Genomic DNA, 27,333 nt, shown 5'->3' with positions numbered 1-27,333 from the left:
TTCAGTATTTCTATATGTATCTATTTCTCCCTGCTGTGGGGTAAATGACAATGCACTGCTTGGTTTCTTAGTATTTCTATATAATTCAACCTATTTAAAGACTACACTGCTTGCATTTGCTAATGGCTGGTATTTTTTGAATAGTATTTTAAGATTTTTCAAATTAGAGATTTTCACTTTAAGCCATTTTGGCTACTCTGAATAACTCATTCGTGGCGCCTCAAATAATTGTATGGAATCTAAATATTGTACCAGGTAAAACTATAAAATCAAATATATAAGAAAGAAACATCCATTAAAAATAGCTACACATTATAGGTTTGGATACTACTTAGACTAAATAAATTTCCAGCTATCAAGTCCAAATTTAATTTATTATTCTGTATTAATAGTTTATTATTTAATTTGCATTTAATTTATTTAATCTGTAACTTACAGCGAAAAACATTAAACGTATTTGTAAACAAACAAGCTTAATTGTAGTATGTATTTTATGTATCATGTAACTTTAGCAACAATTGTTTATATTATACATTGCAAATAATGGAAACTACATCTAAGTCGTTACAAAGTTGGAAAAGTATATCTTTGCTATTCGCTCTGTAGCATGTGGCTATGGGTAGGGGTCGCGGGAGAGACTGGGTCTTAAGGACACTTTGAGAATGGTTAACAATATATATTTCATAATATACATATGCCAAAACAAAATGTCAAATACAAATTAAACTAACTTATTTGACTCTGCCCTTGGACGGAAACCGTTGCATACCAAATTGCTCTTAACAATTTTGAAAGACGAACAGAAGAACAGAAGAAGAAGAGATAAATTGGCTGCCTCCTTTGTTTAGCAAAAACAAATTAACTTGGAAGACAAATGAAAACAATTTGTTTATGCAAATTCCAATTCAATTTGTTGGGTTTCAAACAGAATCTTGAAACTCTTCTATTGGTTTTATGTTGCGTGAAGTGTCGATTTTTTTGTTTTTGATACTCGTGTTGTTGTTGCTACAGTACACAGTCTTTGTAATTGTTGTTGTTGTGTCTCTCATGTTTCAAGTTTAGATTCGGATCATGTTGGGCTTTGGGTTCCACCGTTCTCACTAAACCTCCGTGCTGTGCGTCTGAATGCGAACTTTCTTCACGCTTCCGTTGCGTCGCATTGGCGGAGAGTTGCCCGATCCAGAATATCCTGGATTTTGTATGCCCAGCGTGGGATCGGGCCTGGGTCGTGGCTTCTTCAAGCTCGAGCGCAACGGCGAACGAGTCACCGAGTCCAGCGTGGAGCCGTTCGAAACGCTCGTCACAGTCGTGCTCATTGAAGCCACACTGCCAGCGGTTCCAGCCCCGTTTCTGATGCCGCTGTATGGCTTGCCCGAGGCATCGGTCATCGAGACGCCGTTGCGATTGCGCGGCTCCTTGAAGCCCGGATTGTTGAAGGTGGTGGCACTAGCCGGCGAAGAAGCGTCCAGCGCCATTGTGGGATCGCCACCAGGGGTGCGCGAGAAGATGACATCATACAAGGCGGCCACAAACAGCGCAATGGATAATACAATCACGACTATCTGCAAAGCCAAAAGCAATCCGAAATGAATGTCAGCTAGTAATCAAAGTAATGCAATTACTCACCTGTATGTAGAAGGATATGCCACGCGATATCTTGAAACCGAAACGCTCCTGCTCATCGATCTGTAGTGCAAAGAGCACTGTGGCTATTATAGCCAATAAACCTGCAGGGTGGAAAATAATTGTCAGAGGATAAATAGGGTATTAATTTGGGTATAATTGAGCTATATTTGCGTACCGCCCAGCAAGGCCAATATCAGTTTGACAATGACCAGTGATGTGTAGGACATGACAACCTTGTCACGCGACGAGATCATCGCGTGCTGAATCACCGACAGAATGCAGAAGATGCCCAGCACAGCACAGCTGAACACTGCCAAGAGTCCGCTGATAAATACCGCATCTGAAATAAACATGGAATATTTTGAATAATTAATAATATTAGAAATTGATTAGCAACTATCATTAACTCAAAGAAAGTATAAAAATTATTTAAATATGGGTTAGTCAGATATCCTTTTAAACATTTTTCCTATAAAGTCCAATAGAAATTATGAATAATTAAAAAATGTCGGTAAGTAACTAAAATTTCAAATACAATGATTATGCACACTTTTATGCAAATATTCAAATAAAACTAAATTAGGAAAAGTATCATTTTAAATAAGAATAAGAATATTAGCTAAAATAGACTTCGTCTTGACATATATTTTACAGTCTAAATTTAAGTTCTGATTGATTCATAATAATATATACTCACTGCTCAGCCGGAACTTGGAGACATCGTTGCCGCATTTCTCGCGATTGTAAGTGAGTTGCTTGCACACTTTGAAGGGGCCGAAATAGCCGCGATCATAGTCGTAGCCACCTGTGGAGAGAACAATGAGTAAGTGAGTCAATCGAACTCTCTTTCAAGGTCCTCAGCAGCACTCACCAGATGGACTGTCGTAGTAACCCCAAATGGGTATGCCAATGGCGACAGAGGCCAAAGCGAAGCACACAAACCCCAAGCAGGTCACCCCAGCAACATAAAGTGTCGATGTGGCCATATTTTGCTGTACAGCATAACGACTGACGATGCCTTGCTAGTGTATGCCCGCTAAAGACTGAGATCCAGGGTATCCAAGTGCCAGCTGCTGCAATGAGAGTGAGAGAGAAGGGTAGACTGCTTGAGTAAATATGTACACGACTTTCAGCTGTTGCAAAATATTTCAAAAGTAAACAACAAATTTCGTCTCTCAATTAAACAGTTATATAATACACATGCACATCATATATGGCATGCCACAGATCCATTCCGCTTTGACCTGGACCCAAGCCCAATGACAGTTGGCTGATTATGCAGTCATTTCCCCGCCCCGTGTGGGTGCCAGGGCAAAGGCATAATAATCCAATATTTGGCATTGTGATTATAGAGCATCCAGCACTAAGTGGGCCCACTTGGCGCTGCCGCACACCATATGTATAATGTGCTCATCATACGTCTGACAGGCCCATAAGTCTGTTGACGAACAATTAGATCTCATTCATACACAAAGAGCTACTTGCCGCTGACCTTGAAATGCGGAAAAGCTTACGCAGAAGTGACTCGCCGGCTCATTGTGCGGTATGGAGATGCCTCGATATACACGTCCACATCGCCGTGGGTGGCGTGAGTGGGCGGACGGTCGGCCGTATGGCTTGTGCATTTGACAGATAGCTGAACTTGAATCGAGCCAGAGAATGGCACAGTTGTCTCTGGCAAAGCTCGGCGACAGCAACTGTGGCTACGTGGCAAATATTTGCGCTTTTAAGTAAGCCGTTTTAATTTCCTGCCATTAAACGCCAATTAAAAGTAGCTGAAATTGATCTGTCTCTCAATATCCGAGGCAATCAATCAAAGTTTTATTGACTAAGCGTTTCTTCGATTTAAATTGACACACTCTACGTACATGTGATCACATTTTAAGCAGTTCTACAATCATCCAGTACCAGACGAAGAGATACCCTAAACACCGTGTAGCGCTGCCATGCAAATAATTATAATAAAGCATAGATCTATGTGGAAAAGCAGATAAAACCACTAGGCTCTTTTTCTTTTAGTTATATGAATAAGGTATCCAAAATCATAAACATATCTACAACATCTTATTCACTTAAAGTATCAAAAAGTTTAACAGATTTGCCATCCTAAAATCTTACGGTCCTCGGGAATATCTTCGTATATATATTATACTAAAAATAAAAATCAAACATGCATTTTCCAGGTAAAGTTCAACGATTTTCGACTAAGACAGCAAGCAGAAGAACGACCGTCTAGACCAAATCTTTTTTTTATATATATATACATATTTAAAACTTCATTTGAGATGAACCAACTTAGTTATAACACCATTATAACTATTATACAACGGACTAATAAACTCGGTTATGGCCTAAGAGTAGGGCGTTGAACAAAATCTTTTTATTAAGTTCTCTGACTTTCAATGACATAATGAGGAAAAACTAGTGCGAAACTAAAGATGACAGAGTCGATTCAACAATAGGGACAACAACAACAACAACAGCAACAGCAGCAAGAAGCGCCAAGAAATTGTAGACTCGATTGCCAAACGAGAACGGGTGTCCGGCGTAGCGCGGCATTGCTGTTTGTTGCTCTTAGCGGTAAATCGAGAAGCAGCCAGACAGCCGACAACCGACAGCCAGACAACGCAACCAGCTAGAGAGCCAACATCATCAGAGGCAATAAAGTGAATGCAAAAAGTCAGGCGAGCTTCTTAAATTACTAGGCGAAAGACACGCCACGCCGTTGGTTCTGCTTCTCGGCTCGAGCGCGGTTGGAAAGCCCCTTGTATGGTCGCTTGAGTGGAACCATCAGCTAGCTAGCTGTGTGTGTGGTGTGTTCCACTTAGCTCTGAGGGCAGCCGGCAACAGGTTGTCGAATTTCGAAAGGTTCTCTCTCCTTCTACGTCGGAAAAACGTTTGAGTTTTTTCCTCATTTTTTGCATAAAAACATATGACAAGTTGGTCAATGCTCAGATCAATAGATAAAGGGGACCTAGCCGGCGGCCTACCCCTATCCCTCGGACACTTAGCTCAGGGCTAGTTGCTCGTTGAGTTTCCGTCGAACTCAACAAATGAACTTTTACCAATTGTGTCACGACTTTCAACTTGCATAAATTTCCAAGCGCCTCTGCCCAGAGCCAGAGGGAACACCCGTTCTGCCGTCGACTTTGTCGCTTGTGTGTGGGCAACGAGGGCAGTTTATAGCTCTTGGCTTGTGCTTTATAGTGCTGCTGGCCATTTGGCATTCTACTTCTTGTGCCTCGCTTTGTGGTAATCCGCGCGTGATTCAGAGGTGCCGTGCACACATTTATGCTTATATGATTTACACGCTGGCGCGTTGGTGTCAAGAGACCCAGCGAACAAGGCGATAGACGGACCGACGGACAGATGGACAGACGGACAGACAGTCAGCTGAAGCATGTAGGCAAGTAGATGCTGCTTATTGAGTAGCCAGCACGTTTTCAGCCAGGTAATTGTCAGCGGGCCATCGGCCATGGCTGTGCTGCCGATATCGTGCCAGGGACAGCAGCCAGTCCCCCAGCCCCATAAATTATAGCCTACATTAGCACCGGCACATCTCCCATTCGGGTATTCTTTCTTTATCCTGATAAACCCGCTTGGCCCAAGCAAAGAAAATTAATTTCAAACACTTTTCATTGCTTTCAATACTCGCTCACGTGCTGAACAGAGTATATTAGTTTTGCGCAGTTGTCTCTTTGTGATGATTATCTGTGTGAATGCAAACTATGGCATCAGGTGTCTCGCCTTCTCAAAAGTGGTTGGAATTTATCCGACACGCCTACAAGGCTTCGGGAAATATACGACTGATATGAAGGGACTAGGAAGTTCGGATATATAATCGTAGTTATAACCTCAAAGTAGCCAAAAAAATCTTTGCTAAAATTATGCTAGGTCTGTTAAATTTTGCTTATGGATTATTATCGTACATATATCTTGGACCACTTTAAAGCAAACCTCTAAAAATTACTTGCTCAAGAGATTTACTAAAACTTACCTATCAACAACTCATGTACACTTAACGATTCGTCTTTTACAATTCTAAATCTTTAATCGATTAATTTAGCAGGGTGATGACTCTTGACCTGCTTTACAGATAGACCTGTATGGTCTTCATTTTACATTTTACGCTACTGAGTGTATCGATCTAGTAATGTCTGCAGTTGTGAATGTGGTCGAGCGAGCATTACAAAGTCAGTTGTGTCCACCTGGAGCGTTCTCACTTGCTTAGGGATTGTATTAGTCATTGCTTTCGGCCATTAGCAGAAAATTAATTTGCATTCAGGCAAATCAGGTCGCCTTAATGTATCAAGCAGGGCAACAACCCTAAAAGCCTGCCTCCTAATCAAATGCCAAATGCCGAATGTCGAATCTGTTGGGCCTTTGTACAAAGGGTAACTTTAGTAACTAATGAAAAGTCGCCTTTCCGCGAAAATTAGGTCAGCAAAGAGGAAAAGCAGGCGGGCAAACAGGAAATTTACTTCAATTTGTCGGTCTGGTGCGGAATCAAATGGCAAAACGTGTCGCGGTCACCGACTCACACTTCGAATCATTCTCGACTCGACTCAGACTTAGACTCTATTTTATTACTCGTGCATACCCTCGAAAATGGAGCGCTGCCCCTGCCTAGCAGGTAAAGCGATTTATTGATTTTCGCCAGAATCGTGGCCTGTTCATTGTTTGGCTACAGTTGGCAACGCGACTTGGCCATTGTTGACGCCCCCCAGCCCAGCTAGACAGCCCAACTGCTATTGCACTTGTTGCCATGGTGAGATGCACAAAACTGTTTAGGCCACAACAGTAAGCAACAAAAACATTAACAGCAACAACAACAACAATCGTCACAGCAACAGTGCAGCCAAATTTGCTTGGAAAACTTCGTGTAAATTGGGCTCAGTGGAAAACGTCCGCTTGCGGTTATTTGCGAAAGCACTCAAAGGTTCAAAGGGCAAGTCCTAAATGTGCAGCAGCTGCTTGACAAAAGCTGCTCGTCACTGAGTGACATAGCAGCGAACTAAATCATTTACCAGTCGATCTTATCTTATGCATATACTTATGCAACGTTGCCAAACTTCACATTGCGAAAATACACTCTGAATTGGAAAATCTAAGCAGAGCTGTTGACAATAACCATTCTCTAATTTCTATTTTAATGCTTTCTAATTGAATACATTTGTAATTGCATTTCTAACATAAAATTCGTTAATTTTTAGTTGCTCTACCTCAATGAATAGTTATAGCCTCATTCCTACTTTGAACAACTGGTTGCAGTCAATAAAAATGTCGATAATTAGCACACCAATAAACTTAAAATCTTTGCAACTTGAGAGAAATAATGGCTACCCTCTTAAAAAAAGCAAAACTCTTTAATTCGTAAAGGTATCATAAATTTTGGTTCCCTTGTAATATATAATTGATAATACTTTGCATTCACTCCAACATTTCCACTCTTATAAATTGAAAGTTTGTTACTTCATCCTTATAATTCGTTGCTAAACATGTTTCATCGTATGGTTTTTTAATTGTTTTCGATTACTCAAATAATGCTGAGTGATAAACAGGGCATAATTTAAGCTATTGAAAAGTATTCGTGAACATATGACTACATATATGAACACATGTTATTCCGAATAGTGATTGTGAATGTGATGCATTTCTTTACTTCAAGTTTTGATAACTCAATAGCCAATGGAAAAGGAAAAACATCTGGCAATAACAAAACTACCAACTACTGAAAGCTTGATTGTCTTTGTGTCTTTTTTAAGCCGCGAGCCCATTGAAAAGAAAATCTGGGTAAAACATTGTGGTTAGATGTATAAGCGAAAACAAGAAAAGAATTATTTCAATTTCAAATCCTAGAAGTTGTTGAGCAGTATCGACTACAACTTTTTTATTTATTTATTTTTTTTTTTTCAGGTTAAAACACAGATTTAACTTTAAATATATTTATTTATTTATTTTATTTATTTATTCTGTATAATTTTCAAATATTCAAAGATTTAGAATTAATACATGCAAATGAATGTAGAGTAGTATTTAAACATCTAAAATAAATATTAGTATTTATTCACTTATTTTGTTATTTTAGTCTCATTAAATACAAATCTCGACAAACCGAAAAAAAAAACATCTAACCAGTAACAAATGCTTGTAGCTTGTCATTTTGAGTAAACGGGATATATATTTCGACAATTTACAACTATACAACAATTCTCTCGAGACATAGATAGAGACGTGCGCTCACATCTCTGAGATAGACACCCACCCCAGCGAAGGTCAGACTCCGCTTCGCATTCACTTGCATTCAGAATTTATAATTAGCTAGAGACAGTCCTCCATTTACTAATTAGTGTGTATTTATATTATGTTTCAGCTTGCTCAAATAGCTTTCAAATACTTTTTGCGACTCGAAACAAATTCCCTCTCTACTCAAAGATGCCAAAAGTAGATTTCCCAAGCAACAGCGCTGTTGCCAAACTTCACTTGGCTCTGTTGTACATAACATTAACTAATAAATCGTCGCAGACCGCTAACCGCTAACCGCCAGCCGCCAGCCACCAACCGTCAACCACCAACCGCTAACCGGCCGGCATCTCCACCTGTTTTTAGTTGGGCAGTCGGCCAGCTCTGGGCATTAGACAGCATGCAAAATTATGGCCAGAAGGAAAAGGGGTAACGAAACGGTGAGCGAGCAGCGAGCAGCGAGCACCCTCGATGCATTTGGTATGCAGCGACATGGACACGTTCTGCTAACTCTGTGCAGCCTGCATTCAGCACTAGAAGTGCCCCACTGGAGACTGTGCAGCTCCAGCCTGAAGCCTCGCCGCACTTTCTATTTGTTAAGCCAACGAACCATATGTAGCAGACACACACACACACACACACAGGCATGCCTACGTCCCCAATGCATTGACCACTTTAGCTAATGACTTTATTGAATCGAGCTGAACCGAGCCGGGGCCGAGCGTTTCTTGACTCTTCGTGTGACTTTTGCCTATCAAGCGAAAAATTAGCGCGAACAAATTAAATGAAAAGACAACGGGCCACCAGCGACATCGTTATTCTCATTATCATCATCTTCAGTAACATCATTACGGCCATTATTATCGGCCAAGCGGCGTCAGGGTGTTAAGCAGGTGGGGTACAGAACTGTTCTCAATTTCACTCTTTGAGCTCACAACAGACGTGACTGCTTTGAAAAGATAATCATAATCGATATGAGTAGTGTCTCGATATAGGTTAATGTAAGCTCAATGTCTATAAAGACTTTAAAATTATAATATATATATAATTATATAATTACAATTAATGAAATAAAACAAAAACATGGCAAATCAAAATAAAATAATAATGATAATAAAATAAGTATAAGAATAAATTGATAACAGTTGAAACAAATATTATGCATCTCAAAAATAAGTAATTAATTCATGAATTAATGAATCCAATAAAAATATAATAATAGTATTTGAAACAATTCGTAGACAATATACAATACAATAAATATTTATTATATACCAACGCTAATATTTAATAACTAGTTATGAGAATGCCAATAAAAATATTTATTTAATTACAATTAGCACCTTAATTCTAAAAAATAATAAGAATTATTAAAACCCTTCTAGCACCACCAATGACAATAACTATCAATCAAATAACACTATTGATATTTTTTATAGTTATAAAAAAAATATGGCACAATATACATACATATATAATAATAATTTAAATCACATAAATAGTAGTATTTTTAATAATGAGAATTTAATATTTATAATTATTTTGTATGGCCATTTAAAGAAGAAACACACAGTTTCACGTAAAATTAATCACACATTATGTAGTTAATGTACGCAAAACAGTTAGCAAAAAACGGTTCTAAAGAAAACTGACAGAGATAAAACGAGGAGGGGGGCAGCGGCGTGAGACAGCCAACATTTGACAGATACAACAGCCATTGTCATGAAGAGACACAGACGTTGGCAGCGCCGAGCGGCACAAGCAAATGAGGCAGGCACCCAGTGGCACAGTAGATAGATGGGTAGATAGCGCTATATAGTGGGATGGGGCTTGTCATACGCTTGCCAGCTGGGCGTTGGCAGGCTGATTGTATGCACAACTTGCATGCTTTTTGTCCAAGTTGTCATAATGAAAGATAAATACTTGCAGCGCAAAGTTTAGACAATCGGTGGGCATCACTTCTACATACCTACACATATGCATACTATATAAATATATAAATACTATATACAAGTGCCTATATACTGCGCATTTCCATCCACTTGTGGGCAAACGAAGGGCGCCCTAGCCGCAGCTGCAACTCTTTCTATTCAAGCCCTAAAAAGCGCTCAAGACAAACTTTCACCGAAAATTCACGGGGCTAGCTTTGGAGTGGTGACCAAGAGATACGACGTAGTCCGGAGCTATGTTTGAAAATCCATAAATCTTAATTAAATTATACAGTCTAACATAATATAAAATGATATGTTACTAAGGCATCGTAATGCATTAATATATTTCAAAATTCATTATCTATTCGTAATTCGTTCTACAATTATTTACATATTTTAATCAGATTAATACTAAGAAAGTATAATTTCCATATATTCATTAGTTATATAGCTAATTTATTCAGTTATTCCACCCTCTCATCAAGCTTGCTTATCGATCACTTTTTTCAAACGCTCTTTACATTCAATCAACAGGGTATCTAGGTAAATAATAGCCACAGAACTGAAGACATCACAAAGTAAAAGTTTTCACGATGTAGCCAAACGTGAAAATCGAATAAGAAAAGAGAAGAAGCTGAACAGAGCCAATTGAAGCGACGCAGAGCCGCAGAGGCTCAGCGGCGGCCCATCTCATCAGACGTCAACAGTTTCCGTAACGCAGCAAATGTGGTAACTACAAATCAAACAAGAACAGCCACAATTATTTAAAACAACATAACCGACAACTGTGCGACGACTGACTGAGCTCAGCCTGGGCTAGAGTTCAGACATTCACAAAGCCCCTCGCTTCCCTTGCCCGCTCTGTAACATATGAAGTGACCCAGTTCCATGGCTTTGCGGCCTTAGGCAGCTACCTAAGTCCCACTTGCTGGAAGTCGTCTCTGACTGCGGATTAGTGACTGTGTGTGTGGATTGGCTTTGAGCTTGAGAACCTTGCTTGGGATCTTTGCATTCTGTCTTCCTCTGTCACATGCTGCCACGACAGGAAGAGCACAAAGAGCTTAGACCACGCAGCTAAATCAAATACTAATTCTTTTTCTTTTCACCGGAAGCTGTTGCCATTTTTCTAATTAAGCGCTGTTAGAATGAGCGTAGGTCTGATAACTCAGTTAAATGATGCTTTCAATACTCTCTGAATACTCTGTGAAGTGAATAAGCATTTATGTAAGTAGTATAAAAAAAGCCGAGTCAAAGAATTTTAGTATCTACTTCAAGCCAGACACCGTTTAGATATCTATAAATAAAATAAATAAATATTCAAGTTATTATAAGCAAAAAATTTATATTTAAGCCATGCTTTTTTTACATTCTTAATATGGTAGTTCTATAAAAAGAATATAGGCTCAGCCATAAACATATGTATAAATAAACAAAGATTGTACGACTAGCATGTAGTGCGATAGAAATAGATTAGGGACACAGGTTTGGACTAAAAATAAGTAGATGAACATGTAAAGGCCTTACGAATTCAGCACTAGATTTAAGTGTTGAATTTATGGATAATCAGGATACTACAGCAATCACATGTCTTAAGACTAAATAATAAATATACATTCTATTATTTACATTTTCAGTTAAAGAAAAATATTTCTATCAAACTTTCAAATATCTGTGCAATCTTTGATTAGCTTGATAAACCGGTATATTTTGAGGGAGTAAGAGTATGTCGAGCTCAACAGAAGTGTATGAAAACATATTGAAAATTAATAAATACATTCATTTTTTGATACAACAAAATTTGTTTCATTTTAAGTGTTCGTTGATAGGATACAACTATTTAAACTTGCCAAAAAGTCAAACCCATTCCACTGCACGACACTGTATAATAAATAATATATAAGATATAACAATACAATATCGATAATAAATAAATCATTTCAATAACTTATCTATATAATTTTACTAAGTAATCTGATATTCAATAAATACATTCAATAAATAAATATATATTCAACGAATTAAGTTTTAGTAAAAACTTAGATATTAAATAAATATATATAAATATATTAATAAATATATTAAATAAATATATATAAATATATTAGTAAAAATTCCATTTTAAACATTTGCGCTCAGCAACAATATCGAAGAACATTCACTCTGTTTAACAAATTTAATGCACGTGACCTATCAATGATAATAAAAATGCATCTAAACTAATTGCTAATTGTAATCTCAGCGCGTCGCAGCTTACCAAAGAACAAACAACAAACACAAGAGAGGTTTTGTCAACAAGGCCAGCAGCAGCTGATATTGAGGATGACTTCAAGAGCAGGCCATGAGCTCTCCATGAGCTCTCCATGAGCTATCTATCACCTGCAACCAGGCAACGTGTGAAAGATTTCAACTTCGATAAGACTCTTACAGTAGCTACGAAACACGGTTCGCTTACACGAGTTGTTGATGTGTGTAAATTGAAGAGGTTTTCCCTTACTGTATTTGAATATAATGCCAGTTGCAAGCTAATAAAGTTATTGTATATGATTTGTTTATTTATAATTATATTTGTTTATTTATATATAAATTCCACTGTGCATATCCTCGCCTGCATAGAAAGAAAAACATGTTTAGACTCCCACACGCTGGAAATATGATGATCATAATCAGACTCAAATATATGTATATACATATATAAATATTTGCTTATAAACAAGTTTTCATTGTGTGTTTGCAGAGCAAACAAGAAACTAATGAGAATGAGAATGCGAATGCGAATGCGAATGAGACCGGTCGGCCGACAGAACTTGTCGATACTTATCTATATATCAAATAGACAGAGTGTATGTATACATGTATATATTTCAAAGATATTTTGTTTGTCATTTCCACAATAACTCGATAAAAATAAATGTATCTTCTGAATGAGGATTGAGTCAGCAGAGGCATCTTCTGGTTGCTGCCCTCTTAATGTAATTCAATTTATGCCTTTTCAGTTGTCAGTTATTGAACCGGTTGCTATTGTCTCTCATATTCATATTCGCAACGTGCTTTTTGGCATAGCCACAAGCAAACACACACACGCACACACACACCAATACAGATACATATATATATACATCAATATTTTAATTTTATTAATGCGTCTGTTACCCCTTGCATATGCTCGCGCTGGCGGCTTACGTTGCGTATACATAATTTGCCCGTGGGACTCGAGAGCATAAAAATTCCAAAACAAAACAAACGAAGAAAACGAGGCTGGAACGGCATTCAGGTTAACAACCTTGACCGCGAATATCTGAGCAGAGCGAGAATTCACATTTAAATTTCATTTTGCGTAAGCTTAGGGGCAAATACATGTATGCAGTTCTCTGCATTTGAATTTTGAATAATCGAATCCGTATCAGAGATACATATATCAATTACATATAATGAATTATTAAAAGTTTGTAAATTTATTGTATTTAAAAAGTACTTTTTTTTTGATTATTTATTTTATGTAGTTTTATACTTTATATTTCATAAATACCTTATTCGTTTACCATTCACTTAGTAATCTAATTTGAGGATTTTATTTTATTTTTTTCTACAGCTAACTTCGCACATAACTTTACACTTTTGTATTTATATAGTAAGCATTGTTTGTAAACCATATTTGTAAATTTTTTAATAGTTTAGTTTGTTGAACTATTGCAGATGCAAGATTGAAAGTAGCTTTTTTTACATATTTCAACAACTTAATCATCGAAAGGGTAAAAATGCAGTTAAACTAAAGTAACCAAATATCTTGAGCATGTCTATCAAATACCACTGATTTTATGTAGGATAAGCTCGATTATTCAATATTCCATTGTAGAAATATAAAATATGAAATAACTTCAAATAATATATTTTCTTTTACTTATATTCGAAATATTAACCTATTACTTAGCCTATTAAGTACATTCGCACAGCCAACCTAATTAGCCCATCTCACAAATAATTACGTAGTAAATAAAATAAACAATGGATAATATTCAATAAATGCGTTTATCATTTACTGAAATTGCAAAAGTAAATACAATAATGTATAGGGATTAATAGAGCACTCGAAGCCAGCTCTTAATTAACGAGGAGTATTAATCGCGGCATGAGAATTTTAAATATTTAGAATCATATAAATGAACATCGTTAAATATGCGTTTTATTTTACTCCCATATCTGATGATTATATAAAGAATTTTCAGATATTTTCACATGCTACAATAACAAGAAATATTGATTTAAGATAAAATTTCTTAAATTCTAAAAGGCCTAAGGCACTCTGAACTAGAGCAATCTCAATTCTGCTGTTGCAACATCGCATCGAGCTGGAAACTATTTGTTAGTTATGTTGGGAAGGGTCATAGATCGAAACTCATTAGTTCAAGCAATCAACGAGATCTACATACACCAAGACAACGAAAAATGTTTGGAAAGGTCGCGGCAAAGTCGCGGAACTTGCGCAACAAAACGCAGATCAAATTGGTGGTTCGAGTTGTCGACTATTTGGGTATTCGATTATTCAAAGTATTCAAAGAGTAACAGCACATCAAGTACTCCCATATCACAATGTGCACATAGTTTCAGCTTCTACCCATCTCACTAATAGGGTCAATTGTACAATTAATTTATAATTTTCCATAAGCTGTTGATTGTCGGCACATTGCCCAGCATTCTGGATTGCCGGCATATTCCATATACTTTATTTATTTTGCAATTGTTTATACGTATTAGAGACGGTATTAATTTATTTATACTCAATTGTCTTTTATTTGAATTTGTATAATATAATATTAAAATAAAAATAACTTTATATAGGAAGAGTATACAAGTATAAAGTATAAAGATTATAAACAATACATTTAAAACATATTGTAAGCTTTGACTAAAAATAATGGGTCTTCTTTCATTCCTTAGCAGCAGCTACTATTTAAACGGATCACTAAATTTTAGTAATATTTCCTGGTCTCAAGTCTCTCCTACGAATTTTCTACAAGCATACCAATCGAAACATGCATATGATCATCTGAGTATTCATAAAAAAGGAAAAAAAATTGTTTTCAAAATGAGTTTTTCTGCGTTACTACTGACTACGTTTTATTTCTTAGTTAATATTATTTTTTATTTTTATTGTTTTCTCCAAACTTTTTCGTAGTCACGATTTCTTGCGTTTTGCTGCCGTCTATCGTGATTCACGCAATTTCTAGAGTTTCCCATTTCGATGACATTCGCGATGTGCCAATCCCCCCAATCCCTATTCTCATAGCTATAAACGTTGTGGTCGATCGAGAACTGCATACAAATTGTTGATATATTAATTGTTTTTATTATATATTATAAATATACGTTGACATATAAATACCTGGCATACTATGAATAATATATAGAACCTGAATCTGAATTCTTCCCACTCAACTAAATTTAATTACTAAATTCAATTTGTATGATTGTATTCCACTACATGACGAGTTTATTGTAGTCGATCCATTTGAAGAAAATCTTGTGATTTTATTAGTAACCAAACTATCTGACTAATTGGTATGCAATTCAATTGTTTCTCTAATAGCTTAACAATTTGGCTTTGTGATTAGTTCCGCCAAGGCGTGATACGATTTGATAAGGGCTTAGGCGTTATTTATTCATTTAATTACATTTTTGTAGCTAAACTAAAAAATCAAGCTACATCTACATACCGTACATGCATTTATTTATATATTTGTACTGAAATTTAATGATTCACCTCACTAGGTAATGCATTCGCTTTTATAGAACCCAACTAATTTCCTGTCTGCAAATCAATTTTCGATTGTTGTTATTGTTGTTGTTAGTTTCAAACTGAATGCCATAAGCTTTCTAGCTTTTCCCCAATAGAGAAGAACAATAAACGAACGAAATTGTATAAGAGAAGAATCGCTGAACCGCAGCCTGTTTAATGCGCAGCTGCATTTCACCTCTTTCCCTCTCTCTTTCTCCCACTCCGCTCCACTCTTTTAGCAGCGTACTTAAATAGCTGCATAAATATCAATTATAAAGCAGAGAATGTAGCAAATAAAGCTAATATGCTGCACAGATAGAAGCTATACCATGAGCCCGATGCTTCAAAACTCAATTACCGGTCACTTAATTACGAAACTTGCACAAAATGAGCGAGACTACAATAACCACTGCAAGTACAAATACAGCTAGAGTTAGAGTTTGAGCGGGAAAGAGAGAGAGAGAGTGAGAGAGTGAGCGCAAGATCGTGAGAGCGAATTCAAAAATTTGCATTCAACAAGTTGAAGTCGCCTCTCATTTTGTGTGGCCCTGAAGCTGACGCCCAAGCTGACAATACATTGCATGCGTGCCGCAGCTTTCGTCTGACCTCTCTCTTTCGCTCCTCACATTCGCACAAAAGCTGGCCACGCAAGTGTGACGCGTTTTGCTGTTGCTCTTGCTGTTGTTGTTGTTATTATTATTGTTGCGAGTATTTAGCCAGTCAACCAAAGCTTTTTAACCTTCTCTTTGCTCTCTCAGGTTATGTAAATATTTCAACGCAAACGTTTTATGCATACATATGCTTATGTGTATGTGTATATGTATGTATGTATGTGCGCGTGTTTACATGTCGTATAGATGGGTGTGGGCGTGGTAGACTTAAAGCATTCTTTCCCTATGCAGCGCAGACAAATTTCGTTTTTTCTCTTTTTTCGGGTCTTGATAATTTTGTCGTAGTTTTATTCATTGGAAGAAGCGCAGCGAACAAAACGAGTGAAACAAAAGCAAAAACAGTAACCAGTTTCAACAGTATTGTTGTTGGCCTGGCTGCGACGGCGACGTCAACGTCGACTTCGACTGCGGCAGGGCTAACGGTGCTTAACGTCACCTACTTTTTACTCAGTTTTTGGTAAATAAAATACCTCAACGGCATGCGGCATATATATGTATGTGTGTGTCCATGTATTTGTGTGAGTGCACATCTAACAGTTAAACCGGTTTACACAAATTGTGCATTGAAAACGAAATGATTTTTATTCCATATTACCATTGAAAATGTGTGAAACGGGTAGCATAAGTTTTTATGGAAATTTTACGTTATGGCTATATGTAGCTTAACATTTATATTTTTAAATATACATATACATATTTATATTTTCATAATAAAAATTAATAATAAATTAATAGTATATCCGTTAATATATGCATATACCAAAAACAAAATGTTGTAAAGAAAGGATAAATTATACTAGGCATCTTCTAGTCGGTCAATTCTTTACTAAGGCACTCTTCCTCTACTTGTTAACAAGAGACACAGCTGAAATATAAGTTGAGTCGCCCCGCTGTTTTTTGGCCGAGTTAGTTCGGCCCAAAAGCCTCCTTTCTGGGAAGAATCCGTTTAATATGGTATCATAAACACACATTTGATGTTCCCTGTCGCTCTTTGATTTAGATTTGCATATTACTTACATAACTCTGCGACATATTTCCCGTAATCTCAATGATAAGACGATCAGACGTGCTTATAAACTAAATTTTTGTAGCCGGAAAAAAAACGATGAACTCAACTTTGTCTTGTTTTTCTTGTTTCTCTATCAACCGAAGAACGCGTCTCATGGCCAACACCAAGAATCTCTACTCTGCGAATTTTGAGTCAATGGGTATATTGTTAATGGTGGTGACCTATACAGACTCTAAATAGATAGATAGAAATATTACGTATCCAAAATCATATTACATCTCATTACAGCTTGATAATATTGGCACAGACGTATTCTATGAATGAAGAAACAAATATCAAATAGTATATTTTATTGACTGCTATCTATTTATAGCCTTTCCGTTTCTAGATATAATATGTTTATATATGTATATCTCTACCTCTGTTCACCTCCAATATTCAATCAATATTTGGCAAAGGTGCTGATGCCCATAGTTAGTCCTCCAGTTTTTTATTGCCAGTTCTATGTTCGATTAGTTTCCAAAGGCAATCACCTCTTGGCCTTTTTTTTCTAGTGCATATCTAACTGGCTTATCGCAATATATGTATTTGAGAACAACTTTGCACGGGTGCCAAGGGTCTCTCGCTTCGGGGGCCGTTCACATAAAGAGTTGCGGAAAATTTGCATAGTTTTCCACCGGCTCAGCTGGGAAACGAAGCTACCGCTGAACGTTTATAAATAATTATATTATACAGCGCCAGCCAACCAGCGACAAGCAACAAACATTTTAAATTACTTTCAGTCACGGCAGGTGCAACAGCAACAACAACAACGATAACAAAAATGCAAAGTTTACAACTTCTGTGAAAATTTGCACTGTGATAAGAGCTGTAAATTTTCCAACTGTAATTTTAAATTAGCAAATGCGCAAAGCAATTAGAAAGAAACTTAGCAAAGTTGTTGTCGTTGTCAGCGTTGTTGTTGTTGTTGTTGTTGTTGTTGTTCTTGTTGTTGTTGCTATTGTAGCCAAATGTCGCAATGCCGACTTGGACAGGCCAAAATGAAAATAGGAAAATGGGCTAATAGGGGGAAGAGGAAGAGCATGTTTCGTCATGAATTAACCACAGACAATGCTCCAAAAAGTGAGCTCATAGACGCAACTCCAACTCGATTGATGGGCGTGGCCAGTTGTTTTAGCCCCATATTGTCATTGTAATCCAACCTTGGCCAAAAGCTACGTATCCATGGCTATAATTTAGCAACGACGACGACACCGGCAACCACTAAACAAAAGTTGCTCTTCTGTCCTCTTATCTTGGCCAAACACGCGAGGGAATTTCATTTACTCTGCGTACCTCCGTTTCATGGATAAAAGGTCAGTCTTTAACGGTGACCTAAAAGCTAATTTGGGCCCAACTGGGCGCAGCTAACGTCACATATGGATGACCTATCCGAATGCTTGACCCATAAAATTACGAAATGGGAGCATTCGAGTGCGAGATTCCCTCGACAAATGATCCAAAAAAGCATTTTAGCTAATTAACCAAGAGAAAAATGTTTGCAATTTATATATTATTATATTATAATTCCGTTTTTAAGACTAGAAACTAGGACTTCATTATTAAAAAATCATATATGTATGTAATATGAATAAATAAAAAATATATATACAATTTTGACCGAAGAAGTATTGATACTTTTAAGGAGTTACATATATTTCATATTAATTTCATTTTTTTTACTTAGCAATAAACGATAAATCCTTGCATTAAACTATATATAATATTTGGAATTATAACAAGTCTTGCCTTAAAACATGAATTTAAAAAACTAATTATTTGGAAATAATTATTATTTCATTAATTGGAATCAAATATTAAAGTCAAAATTTAATTATCATAAAATACACACAATTACAGACTGGATAAAATTTTTTGACAGTTGGAAATTTCAATACTTATACAAATATCTAAAGCGCTTTCAAAATTGTGATTCCCTCTATTTGTTTATTAATTGCGTAACTCTTAATTTGAATAATAATGATGAAGTTCACTTGAAAACTGAGGAAATAAGCTTTGAGCTGTGAAAATCCCAAAGGATATATAAATATCATATATAGTATATCTTATATACTTATACATATATGTATATATTTATGTATTTTTAGTAACTTCGATCTAAATAATTATTTTTAAAATCAAGTTTGATCTGCCATGAGTTTAGCTCGAATGAACACGAAGCTCGAAAGCAATTCGTAGCTATTTTTAGACAGGCCCTTTGGTGAATGTTGAAACACAGAAAAGTCGCCCTAATAAGAGCCCTATCTACTATCAATAAATTGTTAAAATGAATGTTTAGTTAAGGCTCCTATTAATAATTACATATATGACATTGATTTGTTTACATAATTCAGAAAGTGTTTCAAACAGCACGAATCCGACTTTACGAGGCTTCACTGTACCTTCACATTCATGTTTAAATATATCACACAAATATTCGTCACGTAGAGCTCCTGCTGACAGATCAAAATCTGTTTGGATCAGCAAAAATGGTTGAATAGGAATTTGCAAATGGCATTGTGAGCGAGGGGAGGTCTAGCACCGTCTTGGCTGATTCATTTAATAAATGGTCATGCGTAAAGAAAAAAAAGCTCTGCAAACGAGCCAAGCGCATTTAAAAGCTAAACGCAAACCATTCTCAACGCTCTGTCGCAACAATTCTAATTGGAGGGATTAAGAAATATAGTGCAAATGCATGCAAAACTAAGCAAGATTGAAGAGAGACGAAGAGAGAGAAAAACTGCCAACTAACCTGTAGACAAGTCTAACCTGTTGATGTTGTTGCTGTTATTGTTGTGACTGTTGTTGCTGTTGATGTCGCTGCCAATGCTACGCCGACGCAAGCTAAAGAACTTTAACTTAAAAGCTTGAATTCACTCCTCTCGTTCGGTCGCTCTCTCGTTTGCTTTGCTTTAACACACGCACTAACACAAGCAGACGCTATCGCGCTCTCACTCCTGCACTCAGGTAAGCTAAAGCGCAACACGTCCCGCAAAACGAAGAAGCAATACTGAATGATCGTTATGTATGCGAGCGACCGCGCATGATTGTGTGTGTATGTGTAAATTTTCTTACAGTTTACACTCTTTTCATAGCTACGTTCTGCACTTGAATTTGGGCTTTATTGTAGGAATTAAAAGCCCGTAACTTTTAACTCTTTCACTCTGTGCAAAATTAACTATGCACCGGCAACGGAATCGAAACACTCAACCGCACAAAACGATAGCCCGGCACGCTACACTTGTACATACGAATCTACATATATAAATGCTAACATGTTTAGGTATTATTCGGTTATAAATTTACATAAGCCGAGCTTTAAGCTGCCACTTTTAACTGACAAAGTCGGGCATACATATTTGTTTTGATGTTATTCATATTTGAAAAAATACTTATTTTTTTGTCACTTTATGCCATCAATTTACATTATTGTATGATTCGTTAATTTTTATTTTTATTTTTTACGTTACTACTACCTAAAATTATTTCAACAATTTGCATTTGCGCGCGATACACGTCCGACGCGGTTGGTGTTGTTTACGCTTCTAAAAGCAAAGCTTGTTTACGTTAAACACACGTAATATTAACAGGTGGTACCGCTTATACACAGTTTGGTTTAATAACGCAACGTGCTTAACGTAAACGCAATAAAGAGCAAAATTAACGCAATAAGGCCCGACGTCTGTAAAGCCACTGCAAATAGCAGATCATGCATTACGACATGCTGACAGCGTCGGCTTAGTGTGGAGCAATTCTGTTAAATGAAGATAGTAAACCAGAAAGAGATTTGCAAGCTGATAACAGTTAACTACAAACTAACGGAAATTTCAGGTAAATTTACCGTTAAGTAACAACCAAATCTTCTAACATCCACTTTTGAGTCTTATGCACCATTAAAAACGACTGAAGGCTTCAAACAATTCTGACAGCACAAACAGGTTATAAGTGTGTCTCAAAATATTAAAATATACATCATGTAATACATATGTATGTATGTACATACATACATATATATACATTTTTACAACAGTTGAAATAAAATTCTGATTTCGATTAAAAGTATAAAAACTCGCTTCGGAATTTCAACCAAACTTATATGCATATGTATGTAAATACATACATACATAGCTCAATATTGATAAGTGTTGCCAGCTTAGCTATTTTCCCGTCAGTTTTGGCGTTTAATAAACAGAACGAGGCAAATGTTGCGAAAGAGCAGCTGGCGAAAATTATACATATGTAGCTACATTGAATTATTATATTTGGATAATTTTGAACCCTAAAATTGTACTTTAATCGAAATAATTCTTCTTCTGTATAACTGCTTCAATCTCAGTTAAGCCCGCCACTATTTGATCGAAACACTGCTTGTTTCTGTAGTCTCCAATTTCTCAGTAGCTTTCTCTAGCCTTCTTATTTTGGGAGCTAGACAGGAGCTAGCTTTTTTAGGCTTGTCGAAACTCTAAAGAGCTGGCAACACTAACTGCAAAAGGCAATCATTGTGAACATTCCGAAAAACAGTTTGCTTTGTGCTCTGTTAGCAGTCTGATTTCATTGTAGTCCGGCATTTAGGAAGGAACACAAGGCAACAGCACTGCTGAAAAAGTCAAGCGTACGCGCACTCTCGATCCGTTAGCTCAGTATAAGCATAGTATTATTGTCGCAGTAAGCTTTGAGACGCTGCGCGTGCTGTTAAAAAAGTGTACGGCTACTTGCCGATTCAAAAGAAAATAAACAATAATTTAAGTTTGGTGGGTAATCTAGTTTATGAAAAAGGTATTTATGAACATTTGGTAATACACAACACAACAAATAAAAAAAAATTATTTACGATGCCTCAAAGAAATAAGCAACAACATAGCAACAGCATAGATATTGCACACTTTCCTGTTCACACACACATACATATCTAAAAGTAGGAATAACTGTAACAAGTTGATGTGCATGAATGTGTACATGCGTATACACATACACACATGCATATCTACATTCACAGAGACATTTGTTTACAGAGAATCAAATATATTTGTAGCTTTTACTTCGCTTTTGGCGATTCGAATAGTTCTGAAAAAAATGGCACCGAAAAGGTACAATGGATTTATGATGTTTGTCAGTGAATGGAAGGAAAAGAATCCGGCGGGTCGCACTATGACCCTTGCAGAAGCAGTAACCAAATGCGGCGAAATATGGAAAGTGAGTACCTGAATAAATATGTATGTACATACATATATCAGGAGTCATAATTAATATAAATGTCGAACAGAATATGGATGCGCAACAACGCGGACCGTACATTAGTATGGCCAAAGATGCTGGCGTGGCAAAGAAGTGCACGAAGAGCCGCCTCAACTGCCATGGTCAGTCCCTATCCGCGCTGGAGCGCGAGGAAGCGGAGGCGGCTGAGCGTGAGTTGAACATGAAGCGCGCTACGGAGCGCATAGTGCTGGCTGGCAAGGAGCGTCATGGTAAGGTCATAAAATTCCTTCCTTGTTTAATGTTCATTCTACTTGCTTGCTCCTCTGCAGATCTGGAAAACACCAAATTTATTTTTGCTGCATTTAATTACTTTACGAAGTCAATCACAAATGATATTTATATTCCGGCCGAGTTTTCGGCTTGTCAGTTCTCGTTGAAGTCCGGCATTTGCTCGATGTACAGCTCGCACATCGATCCGGGTGAGTTTCAGCAGATCTCTCTATACGAACGATTACTGATGCTCTCTCTCTCTCTCTACTCTCGATCTCTTAGGTCAGCTGATTTTTGGCCAGGGCAGCGATACAATGCACCACACAAATAATACGCATCAGTTGCCGTTGCCGCCGAATGCTATGGGAGAGTCGGACATAGGCAGACTCTATGCGAACATCGTGGAGTACTTGCGCACTTGCAACCCGGATGCCAAGCCCAATGATCCTCTCGTGGTCTTTGCCACCCCAGAAATGATACCCACAGTCAAGGGCTGCTTCCGCTACCTGGAGAGCGACAGCGAGGAACCGCTGGCTACGATCCACACTTACGACATACAGTATCTGCTGTACGTGCTCAAGCTGGAGGTCATGGACAGCGTGGATATTCGGAACGTTACTGTAAATAGGGCCGCCACTGACAATCTCTTTGTAAATGACTACTTCTGTTACCACCTCGGAATTTCGTGTCAGGTGGGATAGAAATTGAAATTGAATCCCCCAAATGGAGAAGTATTTCACTATTGCATTTATTTTTAGTATCATGAGGACATCGACCGCTGCAAGTACTGTACCCAATCTATGGTAAGCCGTTGGAGTTATGTATTCAGCGACTTTCTGTGTGGGGACCTAGCGATCACTCCTTTGCCTGGCAAACACATGCCACCCAAGCAGCAGCCGAGATTCCATGTGTCTAATCCGCATAATGAGAGCGCCAACTCGTCCAGGACAGCCAGCAACTTCTCAAAGACAACTAACAAGTCCAGCGGGAAAGTCTCCAACGCTACATTTACCTCGGGTCAGTCCCTTGTAAAGCACGAGATCTTCGATCACTCGGCCTTCTCTGCCGATTTGAATGCACCTGAAGATTTTCCTAGCCTTGGGGGCCGCAAATCCAAACCGAATCGCAATCCCATGGGCAAACATCTAGCTCCAGGTGACCCAAGACGCGCTTGGAATGTTCCAGCCTCAAATTGTAGTGCCAAAGACTTGGAAGACTCGTTTAAAATGCCGCCTTGTTAATGTTAGAATTTTAGACTAAAGCATTCCTAAAACTGAATAAGAAACTGGACTGAAGCATTATTTTTAAAAATCTTAAATTTGGATTTTGTTCATTAAACAAGTTGAAACAATATTCTATATTAATCTCAACGTCATTTTATTTTCTGGGAGGTTGGTGTGGTTAACATAAAGTAAGCAAATTAGTTAAATTAAGTTTTGCATGGTTTGAACATGTACTCTGCGGGAGTGAGCGAGAAAGCAGGAAGGTTGCCATTATATTACTGTGATATTTGCACACATATGTATGTACATATGTATGTATATTCATATGTATGTGCATATTTCGACATTGCTGGCAGACCGTTTCCAACCATTTTCAAAGTCTTCCGTTAAGTGTGTATGTATGAACTGGCAAATGCTTATGTATGTACAGGCATACATATACATATACACACATTTAGTGGACTCAGCAAATCAAGCTGCGCACACTATTTAACATGTGTGCAGGAGTGTGTGTAGTGTGTGCGTGAAGGGTCTGAGTGAAAAGAAACGTACAAGCAACTACGCCTACAAATGCGTACATACATATGTACATATGTACATATGCACATTTTTATGTGTTACATCTACATTCATTTTCAAGAACACAATCACAATACATACAACATACATATGACTGAAAGTGCGTTCGCGTATGCATTTACATACATACATACATACATACTTATGCATGTATGTATATATGATAATGTACATATATGTATGTATGTATGTACATAAAAATGTGTCCATTACTGTATTTACATATTTAAAAATTTACTTTATACATGTGCATACATACATGATGGCATTGTTTTCCAGCGATGAACATGCAGTAATGGAAAAGCACTGTATGTACATACATGTATGTATGTATTATGTACATACATACATATGTACATTAATATAAAAATGTACAGCATGCAGTATGTACAGTTTGGCAAAAAAGTGTTTTAACACATGCTATTCTTTATTTCTTCTTACTGCTAAATTCGCATTTACCGTTGTTTTAGGCGATTTCAATGTGCATAGCTGTGGGTAATGCAACATACATACATATGTACATACATATGTTTTGAAGAATTTCGTCATAATTTGCAAGAATTGATTCAATCTTGAACAACTTTAAACAAATTAAGAATGCCAGGGAAGCGATTGTCTTTTGACATGATCCAATTGGTTTATTATAACAACTCCATAGGAAAATCAGTCGCAGAGATTGCAGAAATGTTTTTAATATCAAAGTGGACCGTTTATATTATAATAAGCCGCACAGAGAATAATGACACTGGAGCGAAAGCGTTCAACTGATCGACCTCGGGCGTTAACAGATAGGGCAGAGCGTATTCTGGCCAGGAAAGTTAATTTTGACCATAACGCTTGCCAGGGAGTTGAAGGATTTTTACCTCTTAAAATGTGTCACGCCTTCTTTTTTGCCCCTTGTTGAATATGCATATGTACATATGTACGTACATATGTATGTATACGTGAATACCAACTTTTTTTTGAAATATTATGTATATGACATACATACATATGTATGTATGCACATACATATAAAGAAAACAACTTTGACACTTCTCTGGGTTTATTGAGAACTCACATAATATTGCTATTAATATTTAGTAAAGGTTATTCGGCCGTGGTTCTTGTTTCAAATATCAAGAATTCTTTTTTTTTTTTTTTTTTTTTGAAAAACTAGAATATTGATTAGTAACTTGCCATTATTATTTGCATGTTTTGATATGCAATTTTTAAGTAATTCTGGACAATAAAAAACACACAAGCATTTATGCACATACATACATATGTACATATAATGTTAGCTACAGCTTACAAATATCTTGAGCTTTATTTTCGATTTTGATTTTTTGATTTTAAATGAAAACAATAATAATTGTAGCAGCAGAGAAATTTTCATATTTTATTTTTTAACAAATCTATGCAAGCTTTCTAATTTATTTTCTTATACATACATATGTACATATGTATGTACATGCATATGAAGTTGTATATTCCTCCCGAATTGCCAACAGTCATATATGTATATACAAATGTATGTACATATGTCCATAGAGATGGTTGTATGTATGTATTTATTTTAGTACCACTGAAAGCTGCTTGCTCTTCGCCGTTGTGCAGCACTGTTTTAGTAATACGACAAATTTGAATAAAAGACTTGCAAACAAATTCAAAAATAGGTAAGTGCCGATGCTCGTGGCAGCAAGTATATACATATTTATCAGTAAAATATGAGCTCAACTAACCGTGTATGCATGTATTGCATGTATAATATTGTCAAAATCGGGACTGTCTGTTGCATTTAGAATGGAGTCCGTTAGAATTGATTGTGGCAACACTTCAAAGCCATACATATACATATGTATATGCATACATACATGCATGCATACATCAGTTCAGTACATATGCGCGGTGTGTGCAATACCTTCGCTTGACATTTAGAACTAAAAAGTGTCCAAAATGCCGAAGATCGACAGAAATAGCCGTGTTTGTATTCCAGAGATCTCTGAGCTACTGCCAATACGCGAATACCGTTGCGAATTTGATTGCGGCAAGGTGTTCAAGAACCGAAATCCCTACGAAGTGCACCTGCAGAAGAAGCACGGCATTTTGATCCGGGCAAATCCAATCAAATGTTTTCGCTGTCCCGTCGAGGCCTGCGAGTACAACGGGGCACGGCTAGACCTTCTGCGTCGCCATTATCAGAACCATCACATGGAGAAGAAATACGATTGCAGCGCCTGTAAGCGCAAATTTATAACGGAAGGCCAATTCCAGAGACACCGGTGCGACGTGCAGATCTACACGTGCCACCATTGCTCTAGGGTCTTCAATTTGCTGAGCCGACACAATAGACATGCCAAGCTTTGCACCATGAGAAACACTACGCGCGTGCCGTCCCCCGGCTTCATCGACGTGGAAAGTGTAGAGAAAGGTACCCGGTAAATTAGATGCATACTCTTAGACCAGATATACTATATCATATATGTATGTTTCTCTATGCCAGAAGACAACAGCATTGATTGTCTGGAGTCCGAAATCAATGACGAGGTAATTGTCGATGCCGTGCCGTCCCCCGGCTTCATCGAGGTGGAAATTGTAGAGGCAGGTACCCCAGTTGACAACAACGTTGATTGTGTGGAATCCGATGTAAATGAAGATGTAACCATCGATGAATTCGAGCAACTGATAAAGAATATTGAAAATAATGTCGTTAGGGATCCCGAATTGATCCAGGAATTGGCAGCCCTAACCCCGATTTTGGAGAGTCTACAATCAAACTAATTTGCTATGA

The 27,333-nt window shown here is 37.2% G+C and overlaps 3 protein-coding genes across 6 annotated transcripts; 2 read left to right on the top strand and 1 right to left on the bottom strand.

The window, feature by feature from the left end:
• Positions 1-366: 366 nt before the first annotated feature.
• Positions 367-20,878, bottom strand: LOC108652337 (uncharacterized). 4 transcript variants are annotated; one of them, XM_089259518.1, is made up of 6 exons: positions 20,045-20,878; positions 2,498-2,696; positions 2,324-2,431; positions 1,802-1,966; positions 1,627-1,727; positions 367-1,562 (listed from the first exon to the last, which is right to left on the bottom strand). In XM_089259518.1, the coding sequence occupies exons 2-6, from the start codon at positions 2,610-2,612 to the stop codon at positions 1,101-1,103; spliced, it is 951 nt and encodes a 316-aa protein (XP_089115644.1). In that variant the 5' UTR covers positions 2,613-2,696; positions 20,045-20,878; the 3' UTR covers positions 367-1,100. The 4 variants fall into 4 exon arrangements, with proteins under 4 accessions (XP_089115644.1, XP_030247083.1, XP_089115645.1 ...); XM_030391223.2 differs by having other exon boundaries at positions 2,498-2,699; positions 20,062-20,878; XM_089259519.1 differs by having other exon boundaries at positions 20,062-20,878.
• A 1,460-nt stretch (positions 20,879-22,338) lies between these two features.
• Positions 22,339-24,122, top strand: mael (germ-plasm component protein maelstrom). The gene is made up of 5 exons (XM_030391225.2): positions 22,339-22,485; positions 22,556-22,757; positions 22,818-22,967; positions 23,041-23,450; positions 23,517-24,122. Exons 1-5 carry the CDS (start codon positions 22,366-22,368, stop codon positions 23,997-23,999), a joined length of 1,365 nt encoding a protein of 454 aa, XP_030247085.1. The 5' UTR covers positions 22,339-22,365; the 3' UTR covers positions 24,000-24,122.
• Positions 24,123-26,445: 2,323 nt separating this feature from the next.
• LOC108650306 (uncharacterized) lies at positions 26,446-27,323 on the top strand. The gene is made up of 2 exons (XM_018099424.3): positions 26,446-26,973; positions 27,046-27,323. Exons 1-2 carry the CDS (start codon positions 26,499-26,501, stop codon positions 27,321-27,323), a joined length of 753 nt encoding a protein of 250 aa, XP_017954913.1. The 5' UTR covers positions 26,446-26,498.
• The last annotated feature ends 10 nt before the right edge of the window (positions 27,324-27,333 follow it).

The sequence above is a fragment of the Drosophila navojoa genome, chromosome 4 (genome assembly GCF_054131105.1).
Source record: "Drosophila navojoa isolate 15081-1374.11 chromosome 4, UAZ_NAV_1.0, whole genome shotgun sequence".
Taxonomy (NCBI): domain Eukaryota; kingdom Metazoa; phylum Arthropoda; class Insecta; order Diptera; family Drosophilidae; genus Drosophila; species Drosophila navojoa.
The sequence above is the reverse complement of the archived record's forward strand: the minus strand, read 5'-3'. Positions and strand labels throughout refer to the sequence as shown.

Bases quoted from the DNA above. Each gene is read 5' to 3' on its own strand.
- LOC108652337 (XM_089259518.1), bottom strand. From the start codon at position 2,612: ATGGCCACATCGACACTTTATGTTGCTGGGGTGACCTGCTTGGGGTTT. The intron at 1,967-2,323 runs GTGAGTATATAT...TGTTTATTTCAG, and splicing joins CTCCAAGTTCCGGCTGAGCA to ATGCGGTATTTATCAGCGGA. The intron at 1,563-1,626 runs GTGAGTAATTGC...TTGGCTTTGCAG, and splicing joins GCATATCCTTCTACATACAG to ATAGTCGTGATTGTATTATC.
- mael (XM_030391225.2), top strand. From the start codon at position 22,366: ATGGCACCGAAAAGGTACAATGGATTTATGATGTTTGTCAGTGAATGG. The intron at 22,758-22,817 runs GTAAGGTCATAA...GCTCCTCTGCAG, and splicing joins GGCTGGCAAGGAGCGTCATG to ATCTGGAAAACACCAAATTT. The intron at 23,451-23,516 runs GTGGGATAGAAA...ATTTATTTTTAG, and splicing joins ACCTCGGAATTTCGTGTCAG to TATCATGAGGACATCGACCG.
- LOC108650306 (XM_018099424.3), top strand. From the start codon at position 26,499: ATGCCGAAGATCGACAGAAATAGCCGTGTTTGTATTCCAGAGATCTCT. The intron at 26,974-27,045 runs GTACCCGGTAAA...TCTCTATGCCAG, and splicing joins CGTGGAAAGTGTAGAGAAAG to AAGACAACAGCATTGATTGT.